Raw genomic sequence first — 21,471 nt, 5'->3', positions numbered from 1 at the left:
GCCTTCGCTTGTTGAAAATGTGAGCTTATATCATTGTGACCTAGTTTGGCATCATGTTGAGGTTCCTTCATTCGTTTTTCTCGCCAACTGCATGCATCCATCCGAACGAGACCGTGTTTTGTTTCTCTGTGTCGCATAATATATGTTGGCATTTACATAATTTTGCATTTATTTATTTTGTCATGCTTATGTAGTGTATATTAGAGATGGCGACCCTTTGAGAGGTGTAATGCAATGCAACTAAATTTCATTTTAATGCATGCAGATTAGTGTACATTCAAAGTGACAATGAAGTTATTCTAAGTTCAAGAAACTGACCGGTTCATTTCCAGACAGAAGGGGGAATTCTGGGAGTTGAAGTCCACCCATCTTAAAGTTGCCATGGTTGCGTAACCCTGAATGGTACCACACACCTTTCCTAATCAGGTCTGTCTCCTGTTGCCCTCTCCACCTCAAACCAGCTCTCCCAAGCCAGTATTGCAGTGCAGGAAGCTCCCCAGAAGAATGAAATATTTTGGGAAATATTTTTTTAAAAAGGCGGAATATGCTATTTCCCTAAAGGAGAAATGTTCTTAGAGGCAGAAAGCAGCCTTTCTTAATAGCCCACCGCAGATGCCAGCACAGATGTGGACAGTGGGGAGGTTGGGGGGAGGAACCTGGGCCAGTCCTGGAGTCTGGGGAAGGCTCTGAGGAGGGCTCTGTGTCGGGGGCAGAGAGGGGGCCAGAGCCCTATGCCAGTTATCAGCTGCCTTCGGAGTCGGACATCAGTGGGGCAGAAGAACAGCTGGAGCCTGTTCCCAGTGTGCGCATGCGCAGAGCTGCCAGACGAAGGGAAGAGCTAAAGAACAGGGGTCAACTTGAGAGTAAGGCCACAGGTGGACGATGAATGGCCCCTCCCAGAGGAAATAAAAGAGGGGAGAAAGGGGAGTGGAGCTTGCAGGAGACAATCAGTTCGCTTCATTGGTTCGTGACTCTCCGAGGCTCCTGGCCAAGTTCTGCAGAGATCGGCCTGGCAGCTCTCCAAGCCAGAGAAAGTCTGTGACTATAAATCCTCCCTCGAAAGACTTTGCTGGAGGTGAATGAGCAAAATTCGCAGTCAATTAATAAAAGGTTTTTTTGTCGGGACCAGGAGTTGGCTTCAGGCTCTTGGGAAGCCTCGGTCAGAACAAAATGCAACCTTCCTTTCCAATCAGCCGCCAGCCTCCATTTTGTTTCCAGGGCCTTTCTCCCAGTTTGAGACTGAACTGATGGATTTTCCCTTCCAACGGGAGGTTCTGTGGTTGTTCCTAGGAACGTCTTCTCAGTCCCGAAACCCGCCTTCTCTCACCCTTCGTCCAGGGGTGGGTTCTGGATTCTTTTACTGCTGGTTTGCTCAGGGATGCGCTTCGGATGCTCTCAGTAGTGAAAAAAACAAGATGGTGGCGCCTATGGCATCGCTGATAGAACCGGTTCAGAGGTGTGGGCGACTGAGTTACCACCTACTCGGCTGAACCAGGCCGAACCAGTAGGAACCCACCTCTGCCTCTGTCCCAATTCTGCTCCTTCTTCTTCTTTCCCTTCTTCAGCCCAGATGCACGTGAGGAAGGACGAGTTTGAGACCCTGCAAGAGACGAAGGATGCGGAGCTGGGGCTGGTGGCCCAGGATCTGCAGGAGGCTAACGAGGAGATCCAGAACCTGCGCCTGGAAGCTGAGGAGGTGGCCGCTGTGCATGAGAACGAGATCGCCAGCTTGCAAGAAGAGCTTTGCCGGATGAAAGCTGAGCTGGAAAGGGTGCAACGGATCCACAACGAATACGAAATGGAGCTCACCGCCCTGCGGGCCGAAATCCGGATGATACAGGACTCGGGCCGCGAAATCAGCATCGCCAAACCCCCCCGTCAGGAGCCACAGCTGTCCAGCCCGAGCCAGGAAATAGCTCGGCTCCAAGGTACCCCTTTGTTTTTAATCAGGGTAACTACCTCTCCGCTCCCTTATGCATTAAAAAAAAAAAGTACCATATTTTTTGGACTATAAGACGCACCAGAGTATAAGACACATCCAAGATTTTGAAGAGGTAAATTTTAAAAAATGTTTTTGCACTTTGCAAGGCTCCCAAACCATCTGCGCATCCATTTTGGTGACGGGGGCAGGATTTCGGGAGGCCAAAAATGCTGTATTCAGTGGATAGATTTTCACCCTCTTTTGGGGGGGAAAAGGTGCGTCTTATATTCCCAAAAATATGGTATGTATTCATTTAATTAGAGATGCGGAGGCTCAGTGGCTAAGACGCTGAGCTTGTCGATCAGAAAAGGTTGGCAGTTCGGCGGTTCAAATCCCGAGCGCCGCGTAACGGAGTGAGCTCCCGTGACTTGTCCCAGCTTCTGCCAACCTAGCAGTTCGAAAGCATGTAAAAATGCAAATAGAAAAATAGGGACCACCTTTGGTGGGAAGGGAACAGCGTTCCGTGAGCCTTCGTGTTGAGTCAAGCTGGCCACATGCCCACGGAGACGACTTTGGATAGCACTGGCTTGAAACGGAGATGAGCAGCGCCCCCTGGAGTCAGGAACAACTAGCACGCATGTGCGAGGGGAACCTTTACCTTTACGTATTCCTTTAATTTCTGTCGTTCCCCCTTCCAAATCAACCAAGCGAGGCTTAGAATTGTTGACATTGTAAAGCCTCTTAAATTCCTCCAGGGATGAAAAGAGGGCAGCCTATATCATGATAACAACCACAACTTGTCAGCCTTGAGCGGGGCGGGGGGGGGTGGGGCGGCACTAGAACAGGGGTCTCCCAATTTGTGGACTTTAAATTGTGGACTTTGTGGATTTAAACTCCCAGAATTCCCCAGCAAGCTATGCTTTGAGTCTTAAAGTTGCCATCTTTGGAGGCCCCTGGACTGGAGACTTCTGGGAGTTGAAGTCCACAAGCCTTAAAGTTGTCAAGTTGGAGGCCCCAACTAGGGAATTCTGGGAGTTGAGGTCCACAAGTCTTAAATAAGGGAGTGTATATACCTAATACTTCTTTCTCCCTCTGTTTTCCCAACAACCCTGTGAGGTGGGTTGGGCTGAGTAACAGGGATTGACCCAAAACCACTCAGTGGGCTTTCATGGATAAGGCAGGACTAGAACTCCCAGTCTCCTGGTGATTGGCCCATTGTTACCCAGCCAGCTTTCATGCCTAAGGCGCGACTAGAACTCCCAGTCTCCTGGTGGTTGTTCCAAAGTCATCTGACCAGTTTTTCATACATTAGGCAGGGCTAGAACTCCCCATCTCCTGGTTTCCAGCCTGGACCCTTCACCAAACTGGCTTAACCAGGAATCAACCATATTTCTAAAAAAAAATGGTAGGTGCGTTTGCTATATAGAACTCTTGGATGAATGTGGGAATGTTTAGAATCTGGGTTTATTTGGCTTTGCAGGAGAGAGAGTTTATCTAGAATCCAAGGGCTGGAAGGGACCAGCCAGGAGCCGCGGGGGGGTTGGACTAGAAGACCTCCAAGGACCCTTGCAACTCTTGTCATTCTGGATGACCTTGGCTTCCTTTCCTCCCTGCTCCTGTGCTTTGTAGGTGAGCTGGACACTGCGAAAGGCCAGTACATGGACCTGAGGGAAGAGTTCCAGACGCTGCAGGATAGCAACAAGCTTATGGTCCACCAGCTGGAGAAGCTTGAAACCATGAAGTACAAGTAGGTGTTGATGTTTCTGCTACTGGCGCAGCTGTTCCACCTGGATGTGGATGAGAACAAGGTGCCCTGAGATGGGTGGAGGAAGGCGGGGTGTGAGTTGATCTCTTTAGTCTAGACCCGTGTGGTTTACTGCCAACTTCTCCAACCTGGTGGTCTTCAGAAGGAATGGCCCATCTCCAGGTTCCTTGGGCATCAGATGAGGGACGTCAACTGGAGTCCAAGGCTTTCTATCCCAGAAGGTGATGGACATCTTATGCCTCTTCCCATTTCAGCTGCACTTTAAAGAAACAAATGACATGGACAACTGGTGATAGTAACCATCTTGAGGTTCAAGCAGATGGGAAGGGAGAGTCCAAGTTCTCCTTTCCCTCTAGAAAGTCCGAGAAAAATCTTGACCTCGGAAGAGGCTAGATGACCTCTGAAACGCCTTCCGATGTCTGGATTCTGAGTCCTGATGCCTCTGGCCCTGTTCAGGTCCAGAGTGATAGGCTTGCAGTCCTTCAAGGTGGAGTCCTGGTTGATCAACCTGGCCTCTTCTTCATATCCTAGAGCAGGACTCTCCAAACATGGCCACTTTAAGACTTGTGGACTTCAACTCCCAGCATGGGAATTCTGGGATTTGAAGTCCACAAGTGTTGTGACCAAGTTTGGATTCTCCTGAATTAGACCATGCTGGCTGAGGAATCCTGGGAGTTGAAGTCCACAAGTCTTAAAATGGCCACATTTGGAGTCCCCTGCTGTAAACCATGGTGAGTAGAACTCCAGTAGTGTGACTTCTTCACCCTCCAAGTTGCTTGAGTAACAGGTGGCCAAGGGGGAGGAGATGTTCCCTTCTGGTCTCCTGGGTTATTTGCTAACACTGGTCTACCACTTTTGGAAGACTTGGTGGAAGCTCTGGCCATAGAGTCTATCTAATGGGACGGGGGAATGGGAGGAGAGGTATGGAAGGTGAAGCTGTAGGACTCTCACACTGTGCATCAAGAGAGATCCTTCTTTGCAGGATTCAATCTGAGTTGATCACCGGGACAGAGGTTTAATCTCCCGAGCTGTGGGACTCATGCTGGAGCCCATCTTCAGGGATCTTCTTTCTCATCAGAATCCCAAAGATCCATTTTCAAGAGGCCTTCTGGTTTTTCTTTGAAGAAGGCATTTCGCCTCTCATCCAAGAAGCTTCTTCAGCTCTGACAGGATAGTGGAGAATGGAAAGATTGATCCTCCTTGCAGACAGCTGGTCATTTTCACCCATTTTAGAGAGCCGTTGAGGCCACTTGGAGGTTTATCTGTGCCCTCCCTCCAACCTCCATGTGGCCTCAACGGCTCTCTAAAATGGATGCAAGTGACCATCTGTCTGCGAGGAGGATCAATCCTTCCGTTCCCCACCATCCAGTCAGCACTTTGAAGGCCACATCTGGGTTATGTTTGACCTTGGGAGGTCGGGGTGGCCATGGCCGGGGTGAGTGTGGCCAGCATGACGTTAGTTGTGTTGGAGGGGGGTGCCTGTCGTAGCTCGAGTGCTCTGCTAGCAAAAATGGGCTCCCGAGCTCCGTTTTCGGCTGGGATGGCCTCCTGCATCCCTCTGCCAGTGAAAATGGAGCTGGTGTGTGTGTGTGTGTGTTTGCGGTCCTTGTGAGTTCCGTTTTCACTGGCAGAGGCACCGTGGGCTGGTCCTTCGTTGTTTCCAGGGCGGCTCCAATGGGCTGCATTTAAGCAACCTGCAGGCCGGATCTGGCCCCCGGGCCTTGAGTTTGACACCCCTGAGTTAGAGCACGCCACAAACCAAAAATGGTCATGGATGAATGTCAACACTTGCATGTATCAAAAGCTGCTCTCGATGGAACGGCGTAGATGCAGGCACTCCTCGACTTACAACAGTTCACTTAGTGACCATCTGAAGTTACGACGACACTGAAAAAAGCGAGTGATGACTTCGTTGTCACACTTACGACCATTGCAGCCTCCCCAGGGTCACATGATCAATATTCAGATGTTGGGCAACCGACTCTGATTTACAACGGTTGCAAACGTCCCCGAGGTCACGGAATTCCCCTTTCGTGGCCTTTAGACGAGCGAAGTCAATGGGGAAGCTGCAGTCGCTTCCCAAGAATGGGACATACCGTATTTTTCGGAGTATAAGACTCACCTTCCCCCCAAAAAAGAGGGTGAAAATTTGGGTGTGTCTTATACACTGAATGTAGCCCTGCCCACCCACCGGCCCCCACCCTTTGGCCTCTGCCTTCCAGCAATTTACCTCCTTGCAGAAAATGAGGAAAATGGGGTTGCGGAGGCTGCAGTAGGCTATACTAGCAATCCCTGCAGCCTGAAACAGCTGATGATCGGGAGGCCCCTGCTAAAAGTGAAAGTGAAACAGGCTGTTTGCTCCATGAGGCAAATTGTTGGGAGGCAGAGGAAGATTTTTTTTCTTGTGCTAATCAGGCTGTTGGCTGTTTGCTGCAAGGAGGCAAGTCAATAACTATAAATGGCTATAGAATGTTCAAATTATTAGACATTTTTTAAAGATTGCTTTTTATTGTTCTAGACAGCTTAACAAAATGAAGAAGCTTTTGAAAACAAATGCTTCATCTAAAGGGGCCCATTGCTATTGCATCTTCTTTTAAATAGCAGAGAATAACGTATACTTCCAGAAAGCCACATCAATTTTAACAGCATCTGTACAAGTATAGTCTGAAATGGAACCCCACAAACAGCGTATATCGTCTGTACAGTTTGCTGTTTGCTGCAAGGAGGCAGATTGCTGGGAGGCAGAGGCAGGTTTTTTCCCCCTTCTTTTCCTCCCCAAAAGCCAGGTGCCTCTTATACTTCGGAGCATCTTATATTCCGAAAAATACAGTACTTAACTACATGGTGGTTCCCTTTACTACTGGGGTGAGGAAGGCTGTAAAATGGGGGCAAAGCTCACATAACCACTCTGTCGCTTAGCAATGGAAATTTGGGGCTGTAAGCTGAGGACTACCTGTATGTCATTCACGTGGCGGGACATGGGTTGTGTTGTGGCCTGTTGGGCACTGGCCCCTCCAGCAGCCGACTCAGAGGAGGGGGAGGAGGAGGTGGAGTCAAGATCAGTATCAGGGAAGAGGGAATGGAGCTGTCAGAGAGAGAGACGGAGGCGGAGCCTGGGCCGTCCATCAGCCCTCAGATGGAGAGTCAACAGCCCCCAGGTGTGGAGGTGGCTGATGAGGAAGAGGAGGAACAGCTGGGTCCAGTGCCTGATGCGCAGAAGGCAAAGGAGAGGAGAGCTGTGGAAATCTATGGGCTGGCCCTTGGGACAGAAAAGCCACTGCTGCTAGCGAAGGGGGCGGAGATGAATAGATGGGGCAGACAACTGTTCCTCTCCCTGCCGGAGGGACTTGTCAGCCTGCGGTGAGAGAGAAACTTTTTTGCCGGCATTCCTAATAAAGGAATCTTTTGAGTTCACTTCTGAGGGTTTGTCGTGTTTGGGCAGCTGGGTCAGAACAGGTTGGAAGAAGAAGGACAACATTCCTTCTGCTCCAGAAGCGCTAAAGTCAAGTAGCTTTCTGGGGGATTCTGGGAGTTGAAGTCCACAAGTCATAAAGTTGGAGAGCCCTGACTTCAGCCCATTTCCCACAGCAGGTACCGAAGCAAGACGGAAGACTCCCCGTCTCTGGAGTCCATCTCTCAGTGGCCCACGGATCGCCGCTACTCCCTCATGAAGCAACCCGCCGCCCAGAAGGGCAGCTGCGTCTCCTTCTGGTCGGTGGAGATTGTGGGCGTTGCCAGCGACTACAATGAAGAGGAGAGGATGGAGAAGGTGGAAGAGGAGAATGAGCTCGACCTCTCGCATCAGCTGGCCGAGGAGGAGGAGAAGGTGGAGAAGGTCCAGAACCAGGTATCTCTTCATGCTATAGGAGCTTAATTCGCTTCATGGATTTTATCGTCAGTCTATCTTTCTCTTTCCTATCTATCTATCCATCTATCCATCCATCCATCCATCCATCCATCCATCCATCCATCCATCCATCTATCATCTATGTCTGTCTGTCTGTCTGTCTGTCTGTCTATCTCTTATCCATCCATCCATCCATCCATCATCTATGTCTGTCTGTCTGTCTGTCTGTCTGTCTGTCTGTCTGTCTGTCTGTCTGTCTATCTCTTATCCATCCATCCATCTATCTATCATCTATCTCTTTCCTATCTAAATATCTATCCATCCGTACGTACGTCCATCCATCCATCCATCCATCCATCCATCCATCCATCCATCCATCATCTATGTCTGTCTGTCTGTCTGTCTGTCTGTCTATCTCTTATCCATCCATCCATCTATCTATCATCTATCTCTTTCCTATCTAAATATCTATCCATCCGTACGTATGTCCGTCCATCCATCCATCCATCCATCCATCCATCCATCCATCCATCCATCCATCCATCCATCCATCTATTGATCGATCGATCTTTCCTATCTATCAATCCATCCATCCATCTCTTTCCTATCTGTCTGTCTGTCTGTCTGTCTGTCTATCTATCTATCTATCTATCTATCTATCTATCTATCTATCTATCTATCTATCTACCTACCTACCTACCTACCTACCTACCTACCTACCTACCTACCTATCATCCATCTACTTACCTGCCTACCTAACATGTCTGTGTCTTTTTGTCTATTATCTATCTTACAATGTATTTATTTGTTTTATAATGTATTTATTTATTTAGTTGATTTTGTCGTTTATTTATTTATTTTATAGTGTAGTTTTTTTTGTACTATCTACCATATTTATTTTATTTATGTTATAGTGTATTTATCTATTGATGTATTTAATGGATTTTCTTATGTATTTATTGATTTTGTAGTATTTGATTGATTCTATAGTGTATCTATCTATCTATCTATCTATCTATCTATCTATCTATCTATCTATCTATCTATTAGCATATTTATTTATTGATTTTATAATGTATCTTTCTGATTTATTTTTATGGTGTATTTATTTTTTTATTTATTTTATAATGTATTCATTTGTTTACTTTATGGGGTATTACCTATCTTTTAGTTTATAGCATACTTATTTATTCAATTGATTTTACAGTTTATTTAGTTATAGTGTATTTATTTAGTGACTTTATAGTGTATTTAGTGATTCATTTATGGTGTATTGATTGTTATTCTATAGTGTATTGGTTTTATAGTGTATTACCTAGCATTTATTTATTTTACAGCATATTGTTTATTTAATTGATTCTGCAGTGTGTTTATGTAGTTATTTTATAGTGCATTTATTACTTTTACAGTGTGTTCATTTATTTCATTAATTTATATGAGCATGCAAAGTAGGTGGCTGACATTTAAAACCACAACAAAAACCAACAAGACAACAACAAAAAAAGTGAGACCAGAACAGCTCAAACACTCAATCAATTATCAGTCTGACAATTACAGGTAGTCCTCAACTTACAACAGTTCGTTTAGTGACTGCTCGAAGTTACAACGGCACTGAAAAAAAGTGACTTATGGCCATTTTTCACCCGGCAGTTGCAGTGTCTCCAAGCTCACGTCATCAAAATTCAGACACTTGGCAACTGACTCATATTTATGACAGTCGCAACATCCCAGCGGGCCAGGTGATCCATTTTTGCGACCTTCGGACGAGCAAAGTCCAGGGGGAAGCCGGATTCACTTAACAGCTGGGTTGCTGACTTTAACAGTTGCGGTGATTCACTTAAAAACCATGGCAAGAAAGATCATAAAATGGAGCGAAGCTCCGTTCACCAAGGTCTCACTTAACAATGGGAATGCTGGGCTCGATTGTGGTTGTAAGCCGAGGACTACCTGTATAATCGGGCTCATCCAGTACCCCCAGTCTGAGGTCTTACGGAAGGTCAGAAAAAGGAGAGAGGCCACCTGAATCTCAGGGGTGACCCAGAAGACACGGAGCCCACCAGCTGATAGGGCTTCCAATAGGAGCTTGGATCTTGTCCACCTATCAGACCTTGTGAGATGGGTGTTCAGACCCAGCTCCCCAAACACAACAAACTCTCTGAACGGAACTCAAAAGATTCCTTCGTTAGGAGCGCCGGCAGCCCAGGCAAAAAGTTCCTCTCTCGCCGCAGGCTAACAAGTCCCTCTGGCAGGGAGAGGAATAGTTGTCTGCCCCATCTATTCATCTCCGCCCACTGCCTTTCATCCCCAGAGCTCGGGTGGGGCTTTGCTAGCAGCAGTGGCTCTTCCATCCCAAGGACCGGCCCATAGATTTCCACTGTTCTCCTCTCCTCTGCCTTCTCTGCATCAGGCACTGGGCCCAGCTGTTCCTCCTCTTCCTCATCAGCCACCTCGAGACCTGGGGGCTGTTGACCCTCCATCTAAGGACTGACAGATGGCCCAGGCTCCGCCTCTGTCTCTTTCTCCCTCTCTTTCCCTCCATCCCTCTCTCTCTTCTCTCTCTCTCTCTCTCTCTTTCTCTGTCTCTGTCTGTCTCTCTCTCTGCCAGCTCCATTCCCTCTTAAATAAATAAATAAATAAATATTTATTTCTTAGCCGCACCCTCTCCCGAAGGACTCGGGGCGGCGTACAACAAAACATAGGAAATAAATATATCGACATACATATAACAAAACATATACCAAGACATATATACGACATATACAAGGAGGAGGTGAACTGATAGATAAAAACAAATAAAAACACAATGTTTAAAAACCCCTAAATAAATTGAATGCAATTAAAATACCCCAAATAAAAAACCCGTCAGGAGCGATATAGTTGGATCAAAGTTGAGCCAGGCCAGCAACTTGAAAAAGGTGGGTCTTGAGCTTTACACGAAAGGAGCGGAGGTCAGAGGTATTCCTAATATCCGGGGGGAGGTCATTCCACAGGGCTGGGCCCGCCACAGAGAAGGCTCTACTCCTAGGCGCCGCCCCTCGACACTGTCTGGTGGACGGCACCTGGAGGAGGCCCTCTCTGTGCGAGCGGATTGGTCGCAGGGATGTATGGGGCAGAATACGATCCCGCAAGTAACTAGGTCCTAAGCCATGGAGCGCTTTAAAGATTGTTATCAAAACCTTGAAACGCACCTGATAGACCACAGGAAGCCAGGAGGTTCTTCCCCCTCAGAGCTCCCAGGTTGCCTTGATGCTGACCCTGACTCCGATGCCTCCCCCTCCCCCTCTGATTTGGCTACTGGAGGGGCTGATGGCTGATAGGCCACAACAATGTGTGGTCCACAAGTGACCTTTCTCTTGGTTGGGCGGAAAACTCTTGCAATAGATCAGGTTCCGAGGTGGCAGACCCTTGAGAGGAAGAGTGAAGATCAAATATGAGGGTTTGAAGAAGGGACGGGACGTTCAAGATCTTTAGGAGGAAGCAGAAAGTTCTCCTGCTCAGTTGTCTAGGACCTGTAGGAAAATGGAGAGGGTGAGGGGACTGGGAAGCCACCTCAGAAGAGATGGTGATGGAGCCAGGTGATGCTTCCTCTCCCACCCTCTTCTTGCCCCGCCAGACCAATATATCCGAGTGCACTCTGGGTGAAATGGAGAATGAGGAGCAGGCTTGCTGCCAAGAGGTAGATTTTAAGAGAAGACCCAGAAGGAGGAGAGACTCTGATGTGCGTAAGGTAGGAAGAGAGGGCAAGAGGGGGGGAAGGGCAGGTCAGCTTAATGGTGGAGAAGGATCAGCTCAATATCTATCCTAGATGTTTCTTGGGCTCACCTGAAGACCTCAGTGCTGTCTTCTGGTCAGTGGACATCATAATGGCCAACCGTGCAGAGATGAGAAAAAGAAGACCCATCTAGTGTATTACAAAAGAACTGAGGGTCCCCATGGAAGGTGACCCATTGTTGCTTTAAAAACCCATCCAAGGTTCTTCCAACTTTATGATTCTAGGGGGAGGTTTGGGGCATTCAAGAACTTTTTAAGAGGACCAGAAAGTTCTCCTGGGTTGTCTAGAACTTGGAGGGAAGAGGGAGAGGTCCAAACCTGAATTGAGGAGGAATTTCCTTGACTTGGAGAGCTGTTAGGTAAAGCTGTGGATGCTCCATCACTGGTGTGGTCTTCAAGAAAGGAGTGGACAGTCCATTTGTCCAAGAATGGTAGAACACAACAAAGGAGATCTTACAGGGAGCAGGGAGACAATTTGTTCTCCAGAGCACCTGAGGGTAAGAGGAGAACCCATGGCTCCAAGCAGTTCAGGAAGAGGCCCAAACTTGAATTGAGAAGGAATTTGCTGACTTGGGTAATTATTAAATGAAGCTATGGGTGCTCCATCACTGGTGGTCTTCAAGATAGGATTGTACAGCCCTTTATCCAAAATGGTAGGAGGGTTCTTGCCTTGGGCAGGAGGGTTGACTAGAAGACATCCAAGGGGTCTTTTAGCCCTATGGTTGTATGGGAAGGGATGGGACATTCAAGAAATTTAGGAGAGCCAGGAAGTTCTCCTGGATGATTGTCTGGGCCTTTGAGGGCAGAGTGAAGACCACGGTATGGGTGGGGAGGATGGGATGATAGAGAAGCCACCTCAGGAGAGATGGTGATGGAGCTATGAGATACTTCAATCTTCTTCTTGCCTGCCAGGGCATTATTCTGGCCCACTTGAATCTGCCAGAAACAGAGAGAGAAGATCACTCTTCCAACCAAGAGCTGATCAATAATAGAAGAACGAAGAGGAGAATATCCCTGAAAGAAGGGAAAGAAGAGGACCTTAAGAGTTGGAGGGAGAGGGAAAGGAATGCAGAGGTTCTTCTTGATCAAGAACTCAACGAAAGTTCAGAGAGGGAAGGGCAGGTAAGCAGGTAATGGTGGAGAAAGAACAGTTCGGGCCCATTCTGGGTGATTTCTTGGCCACATCTGAGGGCCTCAGTCCTGCATCTTGCTCAGGGGGCACCATGATGGCCAACCTTGCAGATCACAGAAAGGGGACCATCCTGTCCATTAGCAAAGAGCTGAGTGTGCAGATGGAGTGACACCATCCTTGCTGAGGTCTTCAGGTCCTTGTGGGTCAGTCAAGTTGAAGGTTTTCTAGCCCAGAAGATGGATGTCAAGAAGTTGATGTTCGTCTTCAAGGAGCGTCCCAAACCAGCTCTGGTTCTTGCAGACTCAGAAATCCTGTGGGTTGAAGTCTACAAGTCATAAAGGGACCATCGTTCCCCACCTCTGCTCTAGGAATTGATTAAAGGAAGGAACTGAGTTTAGCTAAAAGAAAAGTTGAAGGAGAGACGTGATCTTCTGATCTCTGAGGAGCTCTTACAGGGAACAGGGAGACAATTTGTTCTCCAGAGCACTTGAGGGTAAGATGAGAACCCATGGCTCCAAGCAGTTCAGAGAGGGGTCCAAACTTGAATAGATGAGGAATTTGCTGACCTGGGTAGTTATTAAATGAAGCTATGGGTGCTCCATCACTAGTGGTCTTCAAGATAGGATTGGACAGCCCTTTATCCAAAATGGTAGGAGGGTTCTTGCCTTGGGTAGAAGGGTTGACTAGAAGACATCCAAAGTCCCTCTCAACTCTATGAGTCTATGAGCAGGGATGGGACATTCAAGAACTTTGGATGCTGGGTTGTCTACAATTTGGATGGAAAAGACCCAAACCTGAATTGAGGAGGAATTTCCTGAGTTGAAGAACTGTTAAGTGGAGCTGTGGGTGCTCCATGATTGGTGGTCTTCAAGAAAAGAGCTGGACAACAATTTGTCCAGAATGGTAGGAAGTTCCTGCATTGGGCAGAGGGGTTGACTAGAAGACACCCAAGGCCTCTTTCAACCTTACGATTCTGTGAGAAGAGATGGAACAGTCAAGAACTTTGGGAGGACCTAGAAGTTCTTCTGGGTTGTCTAGCACATGGAGGAAAGAGGGCAGAGGGGAGACAAAGACACACGTAGGGAGGATGGGGTGACAGAAAAGCCACCCCAGAAGAGATGGTGATGGAGCTTCCTCTCCCATCCTCTTCTTGCTTGGCAGGGCTTTAAGGCCCAGTTTAGCGTGCCAGACATGGAGAGAGAAGATCAGTCTTCCAAGCAAGATCCAGACAATGAGAGAAGATCGACGAGTGAGAGGAGCTGGAGGAGAGAGCCTTTCTTTGACCAAGAGCCTGACGAAAGTCCAGGGAGGGAAGGGCAGGTAAGCTTAATGGTGGAGAGGGGTCAGTTCAGCCTCATCCTAGATGGTTTCTTGAGCTCATCTGAGGACCTCAACATCTGGAGATACCCTAGTGACTCACAAGTAGAATGGTCATAAGGTCTGAGAAAGAGAACTGTCCAGTTAGTTTGTAGTCTGTATGAAGAACCTCAAGTGACTCTTCAAGTAATTGTGGTTAGTCTTCAAGGATGGCCCCAATCAAACCCTGGTTTTCTTGCAGTTGGCTTCATGGTTTGAGATGTTGAATGGGAAGCTCGGGAGGCCGTTTCCACTAGCAAAGGGTCCGAAAACGGAGCTCAGGAACCAGTTTTCACTGGCAGAGCGCTTGGGCCACCATAGGCGCCCCCAACACAAGTAACGTCGAGCTGGCCACGCCAACCCTGGCCCCCAAGGTCAAACACAACCCTGATACGGTCCTCAATGAAATCCAGTTTGACACCCCTGGTCTGGAAGGTTGGCCGCATCACAACCCAGCTCCGTTTAACCCAACGAAAGCAATAGTCAGGACGAGTTGTTTAGATGCTCATTCATACAGAAGGTTGACTTGGGTTTCATCCCAGCTTGTTTCTCTCTTCATCTGGTCCTTCAAAGCCCGTAGACATCACAACTTACAAAGCACCTCCAGGTTGGATTGGGAACGCATCGTTGGGTGTCATCAGCTTTCTGATGACATCTCATCTCAAGGTCACAGATGATCTCCACCCTCAGTTGCCTGGCTAAATAGAATGGGGTGGAGTAGGGAGTTTGGCAGGATTTCACACCCCCAAAGGCCTAGCCACCGATCAAGGCCACTGAGCAACGGGTGGAAAGGAGAGGACCAACCTAGAACTAAGGAGAGATTTCCTGACAATGAGAGTAGAGTAGAATACAACAGAACACAGTGCAACACAACGCAATGCAACGCAATACAATAGGAAAGAATAGGAAACTAAAATAGAATAGAATAGAATAGAATTTAGGAATAGAATAGAATAGAAGAGGGTAGAATAGGATAGGATACAATAGGATAGGATCTTTGCCACTTTAAATGTACACTAATCAGCCTACATTAAAATGAAATTTCATTGCAATCAGCTCTCAAAAGATAACGATTAAGCGTTTATACCAGTGCTGGGTTCCGGATCCCGTTGCAACCGGTACGGTTGCAACAGGGGCCGGCGTCCTCCACATGAACAGGCGCCTTCCAGCGACGCCTCCGCAAGCCTCCGTGACTCTCCAGCTGCTCGGTGGAGGGTTACACAGTCGCCGTATGCTCTGCGGGTGCGCGTAAGCCCCAAAAACGTTACATACTGGTAAGGAATGCGGGCAGGTGGGCCCTCCGGAGCACCATACCGGAACGGTACCTGGTGCTCCCGGCAGGCACCGGTCCGCCCGTACCGAGACGTACCGGTTGTAACCCACCACTGCCCTGCAGCCTCCTGGGAACAAAAATGGGCCGAGGGGGCCCCCTCACACGTGAATGGCAGAGACCCAAAACTCAGCTGGCTGGCGGGATGTGCAAAGGCATGCACGGTGGAGCTGAACTGGGGCAACGACTCATGTGCCCACAGAGAGGGCCCTGCGTGCCACCTGCGTCATGCGTGCCATAGGTTGGCCACCCCAGGTGTAGGGCCTCCTGCTCAATCAGGGAGTTGGACCTCCAAAGTCGCTTCCAACTCCATGAGTCTATGCTCTACTTAGGAGAATTAAGGAGGAATTTCCTGCCAGTGAGAACAATTAACCAGTGGAGGGAACGGCTTCCCTCCAGACGTTGTAGGTGCCCCATCCCTGGAGGTCTTCAAGAAGAGACTGGGTAGCTATTTGTCCCAAGTGGCACAGGGTCTCCTGCTTCACCAGCCTCAGAGACGTCGGCCAAACGGCACGGCCAGCCCCCTTGTAGGACGAGCGTGGCGCCTGTGCCATCCATACCTGTGCCAGGCGGCCAGCTGCAGAGGGCTCTTGGTGGGGCCTTCCGTGATGGTTCTCCTTCTTCTCGGCTTTTGGCAGCACGAACGGGCGCAGAACGACCTGCGGGAACTGGAGGAAAGGTACCGTCACAGCCAGGACGAGTGGGAGCAGCTTCAGGAGGAGCTCCATCTGTGCAGGGAGGAGATTGAACGGCTGAATGGCAGCATTCCAATAGGAGGACGGGTAAGGCCTTTTGCACACACGCACGCCCAGCCGTCTCTGGGACCAAGGGGGTCCTCTCATCGCCTGTCTTCAATAGAGGTTCTCCGCCTTGGCCGTCCCAAAGAGCCAAAGAGTGGAGATCCAGAGATGTTTCGAGAGAATCAAACACTCCAGCAAAGCAGCGTTGTGTCCTTGGTGGCATCTGAGCTTCAGTGTTTTCTTCAAGGTGTTTCCTTACCCAAACTAAGTAACCTCATCGGTGCTAGAATGGAAGGAGGTTTGTGGAGAGGAGGAGGAGGAGGGAGGAGGGAGGAGGAGAGAGGAGGAGGTTGAGGTCCTTGGTGCTTTCTGAACTTGGTGGTTTTCTTGGAGATGTTTTATGACCCAAACTACATAACGTCATCGGTGCTAGAATGGAAGGGGATTTGTAAAGAGGAGGAAGGAAGGAGCGGGGAGGAGGAGGAGGAGGAGAAGGAAGAGAAGGAGATGGTCCTGGGTGCTCTCTGAGCTTGGTGGTTTACTTGTAGACGTTTCATGACCCAACTGGGTAACATCATCAGTGTTAGTCAATTGAATGACATACAATGAAACACCTGCAAGAGAACTACCAAGGACACCTCACTTCAACCCTGAGCTTCAAATGTTCTTCTTCACTGGCAACATGATGTTCCTCTGGTTTCTTGGTGGAATCCACCATGATTCATTTCAAATTCTGATCTCCTGGAACACGGAAGATAAAAGGAGGACAAGGCAACCAATGTGGGTGGGGGTAAAGACCCAGACCTTTTAGTTAAATAAGTTAGCCCTTGTGTGTCTGCTTGGAGTTGTGCTGTGCTCCAGCTGGGACCATGAGTGAGCCACCAGAGAAGTGGTGATTCTCAATCATTCAGGTCATGGTTGTCCCAAAGGTGCTTCCCCTCCCCCCCCAAAGGTAACTGGACTTTCTTGGGGTTTTTTCCTTTGAAAACATTTCACTTCTTTGGTTGAGAAGCAAAACATTTCCAAAGGGGAGGGAAGAAAATGAGAAAGTCCACTTGTCTTTTGGGGAAATAAAAAGCACCTTTAGCCACCAGAAAGTTCTCCTTGTTGAGTGGTCAAGGAGCAGGTGGTCCACAGGTATGGATTCTCTATTGGGTTGCCCCTATGGTGCATGTTGCGTATAAGGTTCTGACCACCACAATTCAGGAAGGGGGCTGAGGAACGGGGAAGAGGGCTTGGAGATGAAATCTCACAAAGATCAGTTGAAGGAATTAGACCTGAGGAATAGAAGGTTTGACCTCTTCTACTTCTTGAAGGATTGTCCCAAGGAATGGGGTGGGGAGACCTTCTCCAGAACATTTGAAGTTACAAGAAGATCCACCAGTTGGTGGAAGATGGATCTCTCCTTCTTCAGCGTCCATCTTTTTGGGGGTTCTTCTTCTCTTGGGTGATCTGGGGAGTAGCTCCACACCTCCTTCCACGGGGCAGCCTTCCAAAGCCAGGAGGAATGTCTTGAATGGAGTGCGGTTCTGGAACAGTTCTGGATCAGGGCCCACATCCTGGGGTTTCCAGAACCTCACAATGGTGACTGAAACTCTTCTGGAGGCATCTCACCCTTAATCCTAGCCAACTTTCCCGAGAGACTTTTGCAAACTCGGTTGTCCTGTGAGCCCCCCCCTCCCCCGATCCCATTCTCTGCTGAGCCCCTGCAGCATTTAAGCAGGTTTGAAACCCACCAAAAACGGCCCAGGCAGGGGTAAAATCCACCAGGTTCTGACAGGTTCTGGAGAACCGGTAGCGGACATTTTGAGTAGTTTGGAGAACCGGCAAATGCCACCACTGGGTGGCCCCAGAGTGGGGAGGGAATGGAGATTTTGCAGTATCCTTCCCCTGCCACGCCCACCAAGCCACGCCCACCAAGCCACACCACGCCCACCAAGCCACGCCCACAGAACCGATAGTAAAAAAAACTGAATTTCACCACTGGGCCTAGGTTGTAAGTCCTCTAATCTTTCTCTTTTTCTCTCCTCTTCCTCCTCCCCCTCCCCCTCCTCCCCACCTCTTCTGCCTTCTGCCTTCTGGGTGGCTTCATGTCTGAATGGCATTTCATGCTCCTCCCGCACCCCACCCCCACTCTCCCCCAGGCCTCCCCCAGCCCGGGCTCCCCCACCATCTCCCTTCCTCTCATAGGGCTGATTGTCATAGTGGCTCTCCTCTGGTGCTGGTGGGCTGAGACCTCCTCCTCCTCCTCCTCCTAAACCCCAACCAGGTATTCGACATCGGCATTTCCCCCCACCCGGCTGCGCTGTGTGTCTGGGCCGCTTCATCCCTTCTTCCCAGCATGCGCTGCTTCCTGCCTGCTCCTCTCTGTAGAGGCACGGAACGCGACAATCAGCTGCGGCCAACTCACTGAGGGACAATCCAACAATTCAATTTTATTTTATTTAAAACAATTAAAAAAATTTTGTCATTCCCATTTTATTTTGTCCCTTCTTTTGCATCCTTTCTTAAGTGATTCTATGCCACCATTTTTTCAATATTAGTGTAACTCTTGTCCCTCGGCCAGTTGACCATGGCCAGTTGACCATGGTGAGTTGTCCCATGGCCAGTTGACCATGGCCAGTTGACCGTGGTGAGTTGTCCCATGGCCAGTTGACCATGGTGAGTTGTCCCAAGGCCAGTTGACCATGGCCAGTTGGCTGTGGTGAGTTGTCCCATGGCCAGTTGACCATGGCCAGTTGACCATGGTGAGTTGTCCCATGGCCAGTTGGCCGTGGTGAGTTGTCCCATGGCCAGTTGACCATGGCCAGTTGGCTGTGGTGAGTTGTCCCATGGCCAGTTGACCATGGTGAGTTGTCCCATGGCCATTTGACCATGGCCAGTTGGCTGTGGTGAGTTGTCCCATGGCCAGTTGACCATGGCCAGTTGACCATGATGAGTTGTCCCATGGCCAGTTGACCATGGCCAGTTGGCTGTGGTGAGTTGTCCCATGGCCAGTTGACCATGGCCAGTTGACCATGGTGAGTTGTCCCATGGCCAGTTGACCATGGCCAGTTGACCATGGTGAGTTGTCCCATGGCCAGTTGACCATGGCCAGTTGGCTGTGGTGAGTTGTCCCATGGCCAGTTGGCTGTGGCAGATTGGCTGCAGTGACTTGGCCATGTTGAGTTGGCTGTGGCGAGTTGTCCTAGACCCGTAGAGACCACCCACTCGCCCCCACGTTGATCCATACCCCCTCCTTTCCTGCCGCTTCCTCCTCTTCCCCCCTTCCTCTTTTGAAGCACCTGCATGTCCCCTCTGGCTGAGTTGGGGCTAGAAGGAATTTATTGGTGGTTGGGTGAGGCTTTGAGGAGCATCATGGTGGGATTTGGGAGCCAGAGAAGATCCCTCTAGGGTGGGTAGATACGCCTCGACGTACGACCACAATTGAGCTCAAAATTTTTGTTGCCAAATGGGACAGTTGTTAAGCGGGCTTTGCCCCAATTTACGACCTTTCCTGCCACCCTTGTTAAGTGAATCAGTGCAGTTGTTAAATAAGGCACGAGATTCTTAAGGGAAACTGGCTTCCCCATTGAATTGGATCATTGGAAGGTGGCAAAAGGAGATCACGGGTCACTCCCCAGGGACACTCTGACCATCGTAAATAGGAGGCAGTTGCCAAGCATCCAAATTTTGATCAGGTGACTGGGGGGAAGGCCGAAACGGTCATAAGTGTGAAAAACGGTCATAATTCTCTTTTTTCAGGGCTGTTGTAATTTTGAATGGTCACTAAATGAACCGTTGTAAGTCGAGGACTACCCTTCCTTGCAAAACAATAGAATATGAAAATAATACTGGACTGTACAGCCAATAAAAGGGAGAAATGAAAAATAATAATAAACAATAATATTGCAGCCAACCCCTGTGGGTTATTCATGAGGATAGACACAGAAGTACTCGACTTATGACCACAAGGGGGGGGGCAGAATTTTGGTCACTAAGCAAGATGGTGGTTAAATGAGTCACACCTGATATTTCAAACTTTTGGCCATAGTTGTTAAATAAATCACTGCAGTTGTTATGTGACTCACACGGTCATTAAGCGAACCTGGCTTCCTGCATCAACTTTGCTCATTGGAGGAAAGGTTGTAAAACGGGGCAGAACTCACTTAACAATGGTCTCCTTTAGCAACAGAAATTTTGGAGGTTGATTGTGGTCATAAATCGAGGACTGTCTGTAAAATAATAATAATAAAAAAACCCGAAGGTGCTGAATTAGTGGTACATACAACCCGTCCTCGTACTTACGACATCGCAGGGTCCCGCGGTCACTCTTTGTGACTTCCTTTCCCAGAATCTACAAGCAAGGTTAATGGGGAGGCTGGCAGCCGATGGCGAACGATGGCCACCCGATGTCCTCACTTAAAGACGACCTAGGTTCCGCTTCACGGCCGCAAGCGGAACTGCCCTCCGTAAGCAGGGCACCTGCGGGACAGCTGTGGGCGGCTTGTCGACATAAATTCTGATCCCGATTTGCCATCGTTAAGCGAGGACTACCCAATCCACTTTCACGGTGGTGAGGGAGAAACCCCTTCTATATAAAAATGGTTTTCAAACCAGAGAGCCCTGATTTGGGCATTCTGTGTTGCAAAATCCCCGTTATTTTAATCCTTTTAGTACTTCTTGGTGCTCCTGACAACTCCCGGAGTCTTTGTTTAGCTTTGGGTTTGCAACTATGCGGGGAAAGCTGTGACGGATGGTATGCGCCCCCCCACCCCCCCAATAGGCTAGCGGGCAAATTTCCTAGTTAGGACTTGGAATTTGGGAAGGAGGAGGAGGAGGAGGAGAGGAAGGTTTGAAGGCATTGAAGGCAGAGAGGCCAGGGAGAGAAACCGAGGGGTGTGGGGGGGGAGGTGCCCCCACCTGGAGAAAAATGCCTCTCTAGTTTTCAGAAGAACGATGGTGATTGATGGGAGATTCTGAAGACCTGGAGGCTTCAAGCTGTGGGGTGGGGTGGGGAGTAGACAACACTTGAGAAGATCGGCTCAAGATCCAGAAGGATTTCGACTGAGTTGAGAAGCCGGCCTTATTCAACCAAATTAAATTCAGTGTAGAGGAAAAATAAGGTTTTACCCTTAGGTAAGAAAAAAACGAATTCACAGATTTAGTATACTATCTGACTCAGTAGTAGGAACTGCGAGATGGATCTTGGAGTCCTAGTGGACATCCACTTAAATAGGAGCCAGAGACGTCTGTGAGATCAACAACAAAGAACAACACAATCCTAGGCTGTCTTAAGAGGGATAGACTCAAGGTCACACGAAGGGTTAATGCCGGTTTATAATGGCTTAGGAAGACCACTAATGCTTCAGTTGTGGTTTAACATTGCAGCCAGTTTTGGTCACCACGATGTAGAAAAGATGCGGAGACTCTAGAAAGAGTGCAGAGAAGAGCAACGAAGAGGATTAGGGGACTGGAGGATAAAATGGTTGCAGGAATGGGATATGTCTAGTCTAGAAAAAAAAGGACTAGGGGAGACACGATAGCAGTGTTCCAATATCTCGGGGGTTGCCACAAAGAAGAGGGAGTCAAGCTATTCTCCAAGGCTCCTGAAGGTAGAACAAGAAGCA

The 21,471-nt window shown here is 48.8% G+C and overlaps 1 protein-coding gene across 6 annotated transcripts in view; it reads left to right on the top strand.

Annotated features, from left to right (window-relative positions):
* Nucleotides 1-21,471, top strand: part of CCDC136 (coiled-coil domain containing 136) — a 34,603-nt gene that overhangs the window by 8,947 nt on the left and 4,185 nt on the right. For 2 of the 6 annotated variants that reach the window (XM_081956772.1, XM_081956769.1), the window contains exons 4-11: nt 1,566-1,928; nt 3,551-3,668; nt 7,275-7,533; nt 11,147-11,260; nt 12,217-12,426; nt 13,598-13,756; nt 15,761-15,904; nt 18,007-18,131. In XM_081956772.1, coding sequence (XP_081812898.1) covers nt 1,566-1,928; nt 3,551-3,668; nt 7,275-7,533; nt 11,147-11,260; nt 12,217-12,426; nt 13,598-13,756; nt 15,761-15,904; nt 18,007-18,120 — 1,481 coding nt within the window. In that variant the 3' untranslated portion in view covers nt 18,121-18,131. Of the gene's footprint in view, nt 1-1,565; nt 1,929-3,550; nt 3,669-7,274; nt 7,534-11,146; nt 11,261-12,216; nt 12,427-13,597; nt 13,757-15,760; nt 15,905-18,006; nt 18,132-20,195; nt 20,350-21,471 lie in introns of those variants that run through there. The other 4 variants (XM_081956770.1, XM_081956771.1, XM_081956773.1 and 1 more) reach the window with 4 other exon arrangements.

The sequence above is a fragment of the Natrix helvetica genome (assembly GCF_964273705.1).
Source record: "Natrix helvetica genome assembly, chromosome: 6".
NCBI classification, from domain to species: Eukaryota; Metazoa; Chordata; class Lepidosauria; order Squamata; family Natricidae; genus Natrix; species Natrix helvetica.
This window is presented reverse-complemented; position numbering and strand designations above follow the sequence as displayed.